Below are 14417 nucleotides of genomic sequence, written 5' to 3' on the forward strand. Positions count from 1 at the left end.
TCAACAGGTTGTCCTGCCAATTCACGAAAATCCGCTTTAAAATCGCGTTCGAATGGAAAAGACAAGTGTCGTTTTAGAATATTTTCTCGCGTTTCGATTCGAAGTGTCTTTTCGTGATTTCATTGCGAGTGTTGAAAACATTTTTGATTAGATTTTTCGATTTGAGGGAAAAAGTGATTAATGTTTTTGGTATTTTTTAAATATATATTTTTTCTTTTAGAAAAAATTGATTTTTCCATCGATAATTTTTCAAAAAAAAAAAGAATTGTAAAATAAATAATTAGATTCAATCAAAACTGTTTCAATAAATTAAGCAAATTTTATAGGTTAAATTTAATGCTAAATTTAATCATTTAGAATTAATTCATTTCATAATCGAAATTTGATCATGGCTTTTCAATATCGTTATTACTGATTCAAAATATCGGTTGAATTACCAACACGATCGTATTTAAATTTAATATTGCGAATTCGATTCTCGTTATTTTATCGAATGTATCCGTGAGATATTATCCATGTATATTAAGATATCCATGTATATATATATATATTACCCTTACATACGTACAATTCGATTATTTAATTCAAAAAAATGTAATTCTTATTAGATTATTCGTTTCTAACTCGTTTATAAATTCGACATGTTCAAATGTGTGTTAGTGTGTGCTTTATAATCGACATAAATTATAAGAAAAATAAAAAGAATCGTATTTACTACTAACGATGAAAAACTCACGATACTTGAGAATGTTTTGAAAATATGTGGAAATAAACGTGGAACAGCTTGTTACTCGATTACATAAAGGTGTCACGTTACCGCTCGGCAGATTGCACGAAATTGCAATATACGTGCGTTCGAGGTAGAAGTTGCCCGCTATTTTCGTTTGTCAGCCATTGAATTCTTCCGCTTTTTCGATTGTTTCGCGCGAAATTCAATTTGCGTAGAGAAAGATCAATTTTTTTTTATTAATCGATTTTATTTGTTTTAATTTTATTTTTTAATTCCTTTTTTAAAATCGGTTCTATATTCTGTTCGCTCGCGATATTTAAATCGTGTAAAAAAAGATCTATGATTTTTTTTTATCGAATCTATTGGTCGATTTTGCTTGCTTAATTTCGATTTTTAGAATAGGTTTTATATTCTTTCCGCCTTCGAAATTTGAATCGTGTAAAGAAAAGTATATTATATTGATTTAATTTTTTTTTTTCTAAATTTTATATTTTTTTTCCGAGAAATTTAATTCGTAAAAGAGAAATAGGAGAAAAATCTATCGATAATTTTCCTTTTTTTTCAATTTTCTTTCTAGAATCAATTGTAAATTTTATCAATTGTATAAAAAAGTGCAAAAGAAAGTGCAAAAACAAAAGAAAAGATGTCCAAAATTAGTGGATAAATAATAAAGATGAGCATCATATTATAATGAAAATGGAATAATTTTAATGATTTCGTTTTTTATCATTCTTTATATAATAGAAGAATATTAAGAAGAATTTAATGGAAACGATATTCTATAATTTGCATTAAAAATCAGTGACGCGTAAATATGGAAATTTATGATAATAGTGTTTTGTTAACTAACTAAAATTGCATCATTTTAAATAATATTTCATATTTCATGGAATAAAAATTTTTTTCTTTTTTTTTAATATCTTATTTACATGTGATCAAAATTAACATAATTTTTTTAATATTTTATTTTAATTTTGAATAAAAATTTCAAATTACTCGCGTTAAAGAAGAAATTAATTACATGAAAATTTATATTTACATTTTGAAAATTTACATTTTTTTTATTATGTTCATAAAAAATAAAATGACTTTTTTCTGATCTGACTTCATTCTAAATTTTCGTTTAATTAACAAATGTTATAAAATTATAAACTCTATAGAATATATGTTTCAAAAGATACTTATCATTTTCTCTTGCATTTTTCTATTCATTTTTTTTTTCTTCCCTTTCGTCCTCTTCTTTTTACCTCGAAGCTCATCAACCTTGCTTCTCTATTAATGATCCGCATCGTTCTTATAAAGAAGCAATTTGAGAAGTCTTTAGTGCGTTCTTTATCACGATTTAAACAAAAAAAAACCGGCGTCTCCATGAATCTTTTTTCGCGTTATAAAAGCTCTGATATATTCTGTATAAAAAAAAAAAAAAAAGAAAAAAAAGAAACATCGCATGATCGTATTAAGAAATTAAAAATAGTAATTATTTCCATTTAATAAAATTTTTTCATCACGAGATTTTGATTATTAATTTAAATTATAAAAAATCGTATGATTACGAATAGAATTTTGACATATTGAAAATAATAATTTTGAATTATTTTTATTAACGTCAAAAATCAAGGTTTTTTTTTTTTTACTCATTTATCTCATAAATTTCGATAAGAAATTTTTCCATTTTCAAACGAAGAAGCTAAATCTGTTATATAAAATCGTATTGATTATCGTAAATTAAAACTATTATACCATTATCAGATTAATATCAGAGAATATTATTCATGATATAAAAAACACAATTTCCACCAACAATTCGTACGTATCATTGTGTATTATTTTCGGAGTTCGCTTTAAGGAAGCATTTTTATTTGAAATCGATGTGTGCCCTCAACAAAAGTAATCGTGGCATGTTTCCAAAGGTCACGTTGCTTGTCAATGCGGATATCACTTTTAAATAGAGCGTTTGAAATAGGAGAAGTGATTAATGAGTACGCGTATCTTGATACGAGGTAGATGATACATTTGTCGAGTTCCTCTTTCATGCGATCAAAATATTACATTTCCGACAAGTTATATAGTAAGTAACTATAATTCCTGATTGAACTTAAAAAGTTTAACCGGGACAATTATGTCGAACTTAATTACACATAAACAGGAAATTTGTATTATTTTTAATAAATAATTTATTCTCGATTAATTAATTTTTCTTTTAATAAGATGTAACTGTTATTTTTTAGTAAAGAAAAATAGAATTATTATTCGAATAAGTTAAAATGTACTGATTGGTGATTTTCAGAGAACGTTATGTTCGCTCCCACGTTTAAAGCTTCTTCCGCAACACCAGGTAATGTCGCAAATGAAACGAGAAACCAGAAATTTGAAAAAAATATAATATTTTTGAGGATTATAAATTTGCAAACTAAAAATGTTAACATTAACGTGCTTGCATTTTTTTCTTTTTTTTCAGATGCATGCTTTTAATCACACAACTACAATTATACATCGTGTAAATATGTGTACGAATGAGTGAATGGAACGAAACTACGATTAAATAATCCTTGAACTTGAAAATAATTGATCCGAGAAACGTTACCAGATAATGTGTATACAAATTATTATTATCTCTTCTTTTAACTATTATTAAATTATTACATCGATTATCGAAAATCAAAATGCGTGGATATTTCTCGGGTATAACTTAAAACAAATTGGCTTGTTTCGTCGCGCTGTGAAAATTATTGTTCTATAACAGTTCTATGCAATTAGACCTACCTTAATATCGACGCCCACGAATTTCTAATTTTACGAGTGAACCGTGTTGCTCTTAATGCCACGATCCATGTTAAATCTAAATTCGAAAGAATCGTTTAACGATTATTTCATCTTTCTTCTTCTTTCAAAATCATCGAATGTATATCATCCACACGTGGAAAATAATTAATATCCATAACAACAAATATATAATAACAAAAAGGATGAAGTACGCGTGCGTGATTGATTAATTAATTACCTTAGATTTATCATTTTCACGAAAGAAAAAAACGAAGAAAAGAAATTGCAAAAGAATTGGAAGAACATGGTCTCTCCCTGCCTCGAACACCAAACGACCATTTCGAAATTGCACGAGGGTGGAAGGAACGAGGGTGGATAATTAGCGTGACGATCGTTTCACTCCCAAAAATTGCTTCCTTCCCTTCTCTGCTCGCGTTAATGGAGCGAGAAATCGACGTAAAGAACGATTCTTTGTATATATATATACATATAATACCGCCTCCACGTAGGCCAAGATTAGCAAACCCCTCACACTTATGGAATCGTTGATTTTGTAATCGTTGCTTGGTGTAAAAGAGGCATTGGGGCTATTTTCTCTCGTGTTTCGTTCGAGATGGAAATTCTATCGATCGAAAATTCTTGGAAAATTTGTGCGTCAATCGAGGAAAGTTCGAGAGGATTGTTTTTAAAGAAATATTCACAAAGAAAATATTCGCATCGTAATTACTTTTGTATTATTTTTATTCTCGAATTATTCTTATTATTTCGTGCTTCAAATAATCAACCCCTAACTGAATTATACTTGTAATCTGTGCTAAAATATGCCTTTTTCCAAGACACGCCAGTTATGTAAATATAATCAAGCTTGGATTTGTTACTTTACTAATGAATCTCAATATTAACTTGTCAATACCTAGTTTTACTTAGAGAACATTGGAAATTTGTCCAGTGAGAATGGAACGATTTTTGGGTAGAGAGAGAAGGGTTAAGTTAACACAATAATCGATCAGAGTCAAAATATTGGGCTAACGTGAACGTTTTCCAGGCGTTTGGTCACCTGGAAGCGAGCCACCCCCGAAGGAGCCGAGCCCCGAGCGGAAAGAATCTCAAAAGGATGGTGGTATACCACCCATCTGGACGCCTTCCAGCGCTGGAGCCAGCCCAATTCCCGAGAAAAAGGAATTTCGACCGGTGCAATTCGAGAGCCCTACCCTGAGCCGAAAGAAGCTAGCGCAGCAAGAAGTGAGTTATCAACACTCGCCATCCATCCACGTTCAACTATAAAATTTAGGGCTTCCAGGACGTTATGTTGGATGTTAGAAAGGATTATTTTTAGGGAGGAAGTCATATTTTAATATTAAGCGAGTAGAGGTGATTTATAATCTTTGATACTTTGATTCAATTATGTTTTCTTAATGAAGGACTTAAAACACAATAGATGAAGTTGGTAGATGGAAATTTTTTATTGATAATAGGTCTAAATGTTTCTTATAATTACATTGAATTATAGAAAAAATTAATTTATAATATTATAACGTATATTTACTTATAAATAAGTACATTAAGTGTATTTACAGATTAGTATACATGTGCTCTTTTCATAATTTCAATAATATAATTTGCAATATTTCAGTGATTTCAGTTTTATTATTATTATATCATTAAAATAAAAATACTACAAAAATATGAATTATTAAATATTGTTAAACTTGCTTTACAATTTGAAGAGATGGATATTTAATTGAATTTAAAATAAGGAGAAAATTGTACATTTTTCAATTTTTGATAAAAAGTTATATTTCCTCGGATTGATAATTATTAATATCATTCTCTTGTCTGTTTTTTGTATTGTCAAATATTGATCAATGTTTTTAAGGAAGACAAGATGGATAATTTTTATCTTTCATTCATGTACAATTAAAGTTTATTCGATGTAGTCTTCTGGTGTTAATAATTGAATTCTGTTAGAGTACGCAGGAAACTCCACCACCTTGGGAGACGGAAGTGGAAAAGAAGGAAATAACGAGAAGTAGTTATGAGAGCACTAGTACCAGTTCACGAATTGTCAATTCCCACTCAGCACCGTCGCAGGGATTAAATTCATTAAGTTCAACGCCACGATTGCCACGTGCTCAGAATCCAACTATAACACTACTTCAAAAAGCAAGAGGTGAGGCACAATGTAGTGTAAATTAATTGACAAAGCAATTAGGGATTGCGATTAAATTTGAAAGAAATAAAATTTAAAAATTAGAGAGATTAAATTTTATTCCAATTACAATTTTCTTCTCAAATATTTGAAACACATGTACAGATTTTTTTTCCTTTTTCTTTTATTAAAGTTTCCTTAGATTTATTTCTTATAAAAATAAAAACGTATATCATTGTTATTATAAAATGTTAGAAGGACAATTGCCAAAGGGAGCAGCCTATCTAGAAGAGAACGAGACGGAAAAGCGTCCATCCAGTGACGAGAAAGGCATAATTAGTCCAGGAGAGATCAGTGAGTATATTTTCCATGGTTGAATATTACGTGTATCTGTCCATGTGCTCCATGGATCCTCATTTTAAATTTTAAAAATCTGAAGTGGTGAGCTAATCGATTCTCGTAGCAACTTTGCAAGATAAATCGTTGTTTAAAAAACGTTTTCTTTCGCGACAAAGTTCGGTTGAGCCGAGTTCTTTTCACGGTTTTCCGCATTGTGAAATTAAAATGATGTCCGCTCAGTATACACGGTGAAGAAAGAATACGAGAGCGAGCCGGAAACGGAAAACGAACCGCCGAAGAAGATGGCCGACTTGGGTCCTCGAAAATTCGAGGGTATCGGCCCAACATCTAAGGAGGGTATTCCCCTTGTTTTGAGATCGGTAGGTCACTCCATCTGTCAACAGTTAATAGAAGCTTTAGGTATATAATTAACAAGAAGAGGGAAATATTGGATTATTAATTATTTGATTAATTGGCTGGGAAGTCTTAACAAGATTAAAAATATTAATAATATTAAAATTTTTCTTGATTATTAATTATTGGCTAAAACATTTAACAAGATTAATTAATCAATAGTATTTTGATTCTATGATCAAAATTCTGATTATAAAAATAACACATTTAATTGGTTTATTAGGTATTAACTTGGTTGAAAAATAATATGTTTATAGTCCAAATATGTTGGATATTGGATAACTTATTTTAAAAATCAGAGAATCTACGAATCTACGTTTCGTTTAAGTAAAGAAACATTTTATAGGAAGTCAAGGAGAATAATCAGACAAAGTGGTATAAGAAAATGTACGACTCGTTGCATCGTGCAGACAGAAGCGGTGAGTTCATGCGACAATACTGTGACAATAGCTTCGATGCATATAATTGGAAATTGTGTTAGCAATTAATCAAATGCTCGATAATATTTTCTTTTTTTCTATTTTTTTTTTTTTTACTTATTTAACAATTTTCTTAAAAGTAACCAAAAATTTTCCATTATTATTATTTTTTTTCAATTAATTTGAGCATCACAATTTTTAATTTTTAACAGATTTCTATTAGCGTTAATTTGAAATAATTTTAAATCAATAATATTTAACACGATATTAAAAGGAATGTTAAAAAAAAAAAAGAAAGAATCCACCGTGAGATTAATATTTAATCTCATTTTCAGATGACTACGTAACCATTCGTTACAAACAGAGAAGAGGTGAATACACGGTCCAACGAAACGAAAAAAATAATATATATATATATATACATACTAATAAAATAGAGAGAGAGCTTTAGAAATTAACACGATAATGGCCTTCTTCTTCTTCGGTCGATTTTTCGCTTCGTTCTTTAACATTGTAAAACGTCAGTGACTTTTCTATGTGTGTCGATACACGCAATCACACCGATCGATATATTAACCATCCTAATCGTTAGTGCGTGAAAATAACAATAACCGATCCGATTGTAATTGATCATTGTGCTGCCCTCATTTTTTTAACATCCTGCTACCGATTAATCGATCGTTTCCCCCTTTTCAGCTTCTGTTCCCATACAAATACACGTAACGTATAGATGCTAAAAAATGTTAAGAGAAATTTAGATCGTATATAAGCGTTGTTAATAATTAATTAATATACGTAATTTAAATTTTTTAATAATATTTCAAACGTAATTTATAGATGATAATTGAGAAAATCCTTTGCGAAAGATCAAATAAATAATAATAGAATGTTCGACGAATCCATTCGAAGTTTGTCGCATATATGTGTGTAATAATATATATAGATATATATATACATCACTTTTCGTATATTTGTCGGTGATGGATGAATTTTTGATAGAATTTTTAACACACGTTTAAGCGAATGGTTGATGCATCTTCGATGCTAATCAAAATGTGTTTCTTTTTCTAGGGACGAGATACGGTTACGGAAGTGGCAGTGGATATTTAAGCGAACCGGAACACCGCTTGTACTCCGATCGCTCCGCCACCTTGGACAATCGTCGACGCCTTCGCAACAAGGAAAATGATTTCTTTACGTCGACTATGCCTAGAAAGTAGGATATGAATTTTCCTTCGTTTTCATTAAATTAATTTTATCAATTTTCCATTTTTGAAATAATTATTTGCAATTATTTGCAATTTTGGAAAAAGGGAAGGAATAAATTATTATCGCCTATTATTATTGTATAATTTAACATAGATAGTTTAAATTTTTATAATAAATTATTTTTAAAAAGAAAGGGAAAAGGATTGAGATTATTTTAACATAGATAGTTTAAATTTTCATAATAAATTATTTTTAAAAAGAAAGGGAAAAGGATTGAGATTATTTTAATGTAGTTTAAATTTTTGTAATAAATTATTTTTAAAAAGAAAGGGAAAAGGATTGAGATTATTTTAACGTAGTTTAAATTTTTGTAATAAATTATTTTTAAAAAGAAAGGGAAAAGGATTGAGATTATTTTAACATAGTTTAAATTTTTGTAATAAATTATTTTTAAAAAGAAAGGGAAAAGGATTGAGATTATTTTAATGTAGTTTAAATTTTTGTAATAAATTATTTTTAAAAAGAAAGGGAAAAGGATTGAGATTATTTTAATGTAGTTTAAATTTTTGTAATAACTTATTTTTAAAAAGAAAGGGATCAAGATTATTTTTGTTTTTACTTTTGTTTTAAATTTTACGATTTTTTGTTTGAGGAATGGCACGTTGAAGTACAGTTCAGAGGTTTACAAAAATCAGCCTGGCCGTATCGAGGACTACGAACCTGGACGATCTTCAATCGCCGAAAAGGAAGCCAAGGAGGTACGTAAAGTTTATCTTCTCGAGTTTGATCCATCCCTTTCTTTCTTTTCTTTTTTTTTTCTCTGTGTATACATACGAATTCCTTCGAAAACATCTTCCTCCCCCTCCATCGAAATTCATTGTACAATACTTGGACAAAAATCATTGCGCAAATCATCACAAAAGATACGGGCAAATTATCTTGATTACCTTTAACAGAGAAAAAGTACCACGATCTTTTAACTATTCATAATTTTAAATTTCTCAATCGGATACTTAATTTTTAATTTTTCCTTCTTTACCATCGAAGAAACGTTACATAATTTCCTTCCTCCTGTTTTTTTCATTGAATATTAAAATATCAAAATGAGCAATTTTAAAATTATTCACGGCGAATTATTTCGAAGAGGAATACTCCGCTTGGAAAATAAATCGGCACCTTTTCTCTGCCCCGTCAAAACACCGACAATATCCCATTTGATCGAAGATTAGATAACGAGTTAAACTTTTTTCGCGCGCTTACAATTACGCGTAATTGGTCGAAGTGATCGCTTGATTAACTCGCATTAATTATCGACCGCAAATTATCGGCAAATAACACACACATACACGGTACGTAGAAGCTTCCCGACCAAAGTGTGCCTCGATCTTGATCGTTTGAAATGGCTTTGCTTTCTAGCCGACTTCTGTCACACGGACGAGAAGGAAGGTAACGATTATAACGACCGATTGTCAGAACAATTTAAACAGATGCCAGATCACTTTTTTTCTTCTTCTTCTTCTTCTTCTTCTTATTTCTTTCGTTCGAGTTTTATTTTATTTCTTCTATTTTGCCCGCGTGACCGATCATTTAACGTCGCATTTCTTTTTTTGGAATATACGTATATATATATATATATGAGAATCGTTTCGATGTGTTCAAAGGTATATATCGAGCGCACGCAATCTCTCGTCCATGCTTTCAGATTATATATTTTATCGTATATATTATACTTTTTATTTTTTTCTTTTTTCCTTATTTTGGTTAGCTTCAGTAGCGCTGCTTTTAGCGATCAGACACGGTGACTAACTTTTCATCTGAGAATTTTTTTTTTTGGTAGAAATTCTTTCTTATTTGGAATTTTATTTTATTTTTTTTTTTTTAAATAATTGGTATTTTTATTCTGGATTTAACGATCACAATCGTTTTTACGAAATTGTATTTAACATCGATTGCATTGTAAAAGATTATTATACTGTTATTTGTAAATATCAAGGAGAGCGGATTAAATAGTCATGAAGGTATATTAGATGAAAAGTAGTGACGAAAATACATCAGTTATTATATATATATATATTTTTTTTTTCTCAATTTTAACATATATCATTTTTAACCTCATTTAGCGTACAGATTAACACAGCTATATTTAATCTTATTTTTCTAGTGGTGGGACGAGGTCATGGACATATTTGACGGGGTACGCCATTTTTTTTTTTTATTTAATCTTAGTCGAATAAGATCCAGCCCCATTTTTCCCCCTTCACGTTCACCCTCACTCTCCTCGCACAATTGAAGGATTGATATTCAAGATTAAACTTCAAATTGTTATTAATTCTTTAACAATATAATTTCAGCTTTCGTTGTAAATTTTAACAATTGAGTAAGCATTGAGTAAGCAATGTAACGCAGAACTTTATTTAGAAACAAAAATTAACAATTTTACACAATTTTTTTTACATTTACACGCAATAATAATTAAAATAAAATACAATTAATAATATAATCTAAGAATCAAAAATATCATCTATATATTTCTCCACTATCGCTATTTCGGATCTGAGTGATCTATCAAATTAGCTTTTAATTAAAAAAAATCCTCTTAACTGCACTTAGAAAAAAAAATATCACGCATGGAAATAAAAAAAATACCAATTAAATATCATCCCCCTCCTTCCCATTGAAAAACAAAAAAAAAAAGAAAAAGAAAAAATTCTCCCTACAAATACACAAGTATCTTGATCGATGTCCATGTGTGTGTGCGTGTCTTTGGTGTTTGCCTATCGTATCCCGTGCTCGTGTGCACCTTGGACCACCATCCCCTTGGACCACCATCCCCTTGGACCACCATCACTTCTTGCGTCTTCTCGTCTTCCCTCCTCGTTCGATGCCGCACCGACGAACCAACCAACCAATCAACGACGAACCAACAACGAAAACCCACGAGTCTCGTACATAACCAAAAAAAAAAACCAAAAAAAAATAAAAACGCGACAGTGGTTGAACGACAATGGACATCCTCAGGGTACAGAGATGGAGGATCTTGGCGACGCGCAGCTGAGCCACCGCGCTCTCAGCCTCTCCTACCGACCGGAGACCGGTCGCAATGTAAGGATACCTGCGGTGAGCAGCTCGAGAACCGTCGAGCTCGTCCCTAAGAACGGTCGAGAGAACGCGGTGGACGACGAAAGGTGTCGCGCGAGATCGACGGGGCAATGGTCGAGCGCGAGCGCGCTCGACCTGCCGCCTCGCGGCTACAGGGAGAAAGATAGCGTGGAGAAAGATCGTTGGACGGTGGCGGCTCGACCCGTTGAACGAGCTGCTCTCGCCGACCGTGGTTGGCAGAATGCTGTTGGCATGCTGGAAGGAAGATCGAAGAGCTTCGTGCTGCCGGATCGTTGCTTGCGCCGATCCGCCTCCCCGATCGCCGACAATAAATCGTCGGCCAACGCGGTTGGATCGACGCTGCTGCCAAAGGCAACCACCATCACCACGGACGCGGATCGTCATCGCCACCAGCGCCACCATCACTACTACCAACACCACCACCACCACCACCATCATCACCATCACCAACGCGTCTCGCCTACCTCTTCTTCTTCCACGTCTTCTTCCATCTCGAGCACGAATCACGTTATGCTATCGTCACCGTCGTCGTCGTCGACGACGACGCCCTCTCTTCACAACGTTCAACCACGGGTTAGAGGCGAACCGATCAGAACCGACCGATGTAGAGATGCACGATCGCACATTATCGTTCCTTTCGATCGGTTCACCGATCGATTTCCTCGTTTATACCCGCGTCTCTTTCTTTCTTTCGTTTCGCGTCGAATTGGGTACGATAATCGTTGGAGGATATTAATCCTTTGCGCTCGAATGGTGACTCTCGGCCCCTAGTCGGTTTGATGCGACGATTTCGAACGGCAACGATAGTTATTTGTGTTTGATTCTTGTAAAATATCGCTTCACGAATAGATTCCTAACCTCTTTACGTATAAAGCGTAGGATCGTGGGTCGAACTATATTTTAGTGCGAGACATTTGATGGTCAGTGATAGTAGATTTGTCTCAAAGTTTTCGAGTTTCGTATGGAATATGGTAAAATGAGATTAGTTGGAGTGAAGATGAGTTTGATTTTTCGTTATTGAACGAAATTATTTCTATTCGTTTCTGTCGTTAAGAAATTGACGATGGAGAGAAAGAAAATAGCGATGAAAATAGAGATGTGTAAGAAGATGAAATATACAAAACAACGAAACTTTAATATTCAACAAATTTTCTATATATTTCTATATTCTTTCTATATAAAGATATATAAAATATTAAAATATAAAAATTTTATACGTTTATTCGTGTGTGGAATCATTTTAAGTTAGCTAAGAAATTCACCGTGTGGGAAATCGTGTGGAATTGTTGATTCAGATGAACGAAAAAAGCCTGGAGCACAAAGGATTAATAGGAATTCGAAGAGTTGAATTAAAGATTTTATAATTGGTGGTCCTAAAAGATTTGTATATGAAAAGTACTTTTATGATAGTAAAAAAAGTAAGGATAAGCAGGATAAAATTTCTGTTATTGTTAATTCTTTCCAACGATTGTATACCTTTATTCGGATAGCGGCTTGAGTATTTTCTTCTCTTTCACGTTCTCTCTCTTTCTTTCCTTTGATTTCCTTTTCGTTGTTCTCCTCGTATCATGTCTTTCTCACTGTATGTATCTGCTTGTCTATGTAAGTGTCTGTGTACGTTGTCCTCTTGTCTCCTCGTTTCACTTCCGATCTTCATTTTATTCCTTATTCCTAATATATTAATATATTTTTAGAAAAATGTGAATGTAGTAATTGTTTCGAATGGAAATACGGCCCCTTAAATGTGTTTGTACCAAAAGAAAGTATAAAGATCGATACGATCGAGCATATTTTTCTCGAAATTACTATAAAATGCAGTTTACTCTAACCAGGAGAATTTAAATTAAAATGGTGAATGCGGATAAATTAATTTGTTTTCAATTAATCCATCTAACGTAATTATATTTTCAATTTGTTTGGCTTCGTTCCTATTTTTTTCCTAAAAAAAAATTCCTATAATCGTTTCTTTTTCAAATTTTTGCTAATTTTCTAATTATCTTTCGATTTCTTTATATATCTTTTCTTTCTCGCTTTTCTTGCAAACTTTTGTATTCATTCTTCAACTCCTCTTTTCGATTCTTCTCTTCCCAATTTCTCATATTCTATTAATTTCTTTCTTTCTCGATAGTTTTCTAACCTTCTTTTTTTGCGTATTCTCTAAATTTTCATATCCTTTATAATCTTTTATAATAAATTTTCATATTCCTAACTCATACACAGAAAGTCAGTCTCTCTCTCTCTCTCTCCCTCCCTCCCCGTTCATCATTTTCTTTTCCCATTGGCATCACTGTTGTCGCTGTAATTTATTTAAAAAAAAAAAATCCTATTTCGAATATATATTTTATCACACCAATGACATTTCATCTTCATGCTCGTTCAAACCCTTCATTGTATTAATTTACGCTTAGCATTAGCCGAATGTTTTGCATGAATGTTGGATTGAGCAAATGTCAATGATCGATGTTCTCGTATTCGTTGCGGCATCTTGCGCGTAAAACGCGTGAAAGATAAGATTTGTGCCGATCGAATTGTCGTTTTCATCCATCCGATTTTTAAAGGTGTCGCGAACAAAATCGATGAAAACGGACAGCATGATGTACGTATATGTTAAAAATTGCATACACCGAGCTTTTTTTGTTATTATTATTATTATTATTGTTATCTGTTCTTTTAACGAGTTCGATATTTTTTTTTCTCTCTTTGTTTTTCAGCCGTTCGACCAGCACAAAAATCGTCCCCCGCAAAGATTGAAACCGTATATGTCACAGTAAGTTGAAATATATGTATATAATATATACATATTCTTTACATCTTTATTAATAGTAATTTCAATAATTTTTCGATCGATTTTTTGATAAATTCGTTTACGAAAATATCAAGAGCAAGAGAGATTTGTTTGTTAACGAATAAAAATAAATTACGAGTCATTATTTGAATCGTATTCAAATTGTTCACAGCGCTCTCAAAGAATCGGGATACGAGAGTGACTCGACGCTGGTGTTTCGTCGCAAGGAGGACATCGGTCCGTTGAGTGAACTCGAGCAAAGATTGGCCTACAAAACGGTCCAAAGTGGTGGCGACGTGCCACTTCATGGCCTTCGTAAACCAGCCCCAGAACGACCGAAGGGTGAGTGAGATTTAAATTGTACGAAAATTATTCTTACGTCTTTGTGAACACTTTTTCTTTTCTTTTTTTTAATTTTAATTTTCTCGATCGTTCGTTGTTTGAATTTTGATTTTTGAACAGGCATGCGTGCACAGGATCGATCGATTG

The 14417-nt window shown here is 32.0% G+C and overlaps 1 protein-coding gene across 50 annotated transcripts in view; it reads left to right on the forward strand.

Annotated features, from left to right (window-relative positions):
* The window catches only part of LOC108000332 (sorbin and SH3 domain-containing protein 1), a 109791-nt gene that overhangs the window by 67559 nt on the left and 27815 nt on the right, over positions 1-14417 (forward strand). For 15 of the 50 annotated variants that reach the window (XM_062086657.1, XM_062086606.1, XM_062086625.1 and 12 more), the window contains 13 exons: positions 3018-3065; positions 4539-4735; positions 5462-5663; positions 5898-5996; positions 6222-6361; positions 6742-6814; positions 7150-7185; positions 7886-8030; positions 8676-8781; positions 10185-10217; positions 11015-11125; positions 13855-13910; positions 14101-14270. In XM_062086657.1, coding sequence (XP_061942641.1) covers positions 3018-3065; positions 4539-4735; positions 5462-5663; positions 5898-5996; positions 6222-6361; positions 6742-6814; positions 7150-7185; positions 7886-8030; positions 8676-8781; positions 10185-10217; positions 11015-11125; positions 13855-13910; positions 14101-14270 — 1416 coding nt within the window. Of the gene's footprint in view, positions 1-3017; positions 3066-4538; positions 4736-5461; positions 5664-5897; positions 5997-6221; positions 6362-6741; positions 6815-7149; positions 7186-7885; positions 8031-8675; positions 8782-10184; positions 10218-11014; positions 11717-13854; positions 13911-14100; positions 14271-14417 lie in introns of all 50 variants that reach the window. The other 35 variants (XM_062086612.1, XM_062086643.1, XM_062086646.1 and 32 more) reach the window with 16 other exon arrangements.

This window comes from Apis cerana, linkage group LG16, assembly GCF_029169275.1.
Source record: "Apis cerana isolate GH-2021 linkage group LG16, AcerK_1.0, whole genome shotgun sequence".
Classification (NCBI taxonomy): Eukaryota; Metazoa; Arthropoda; class Insecta; order Hymenoptera; family Apidae; genus Apis; species Apis cerana.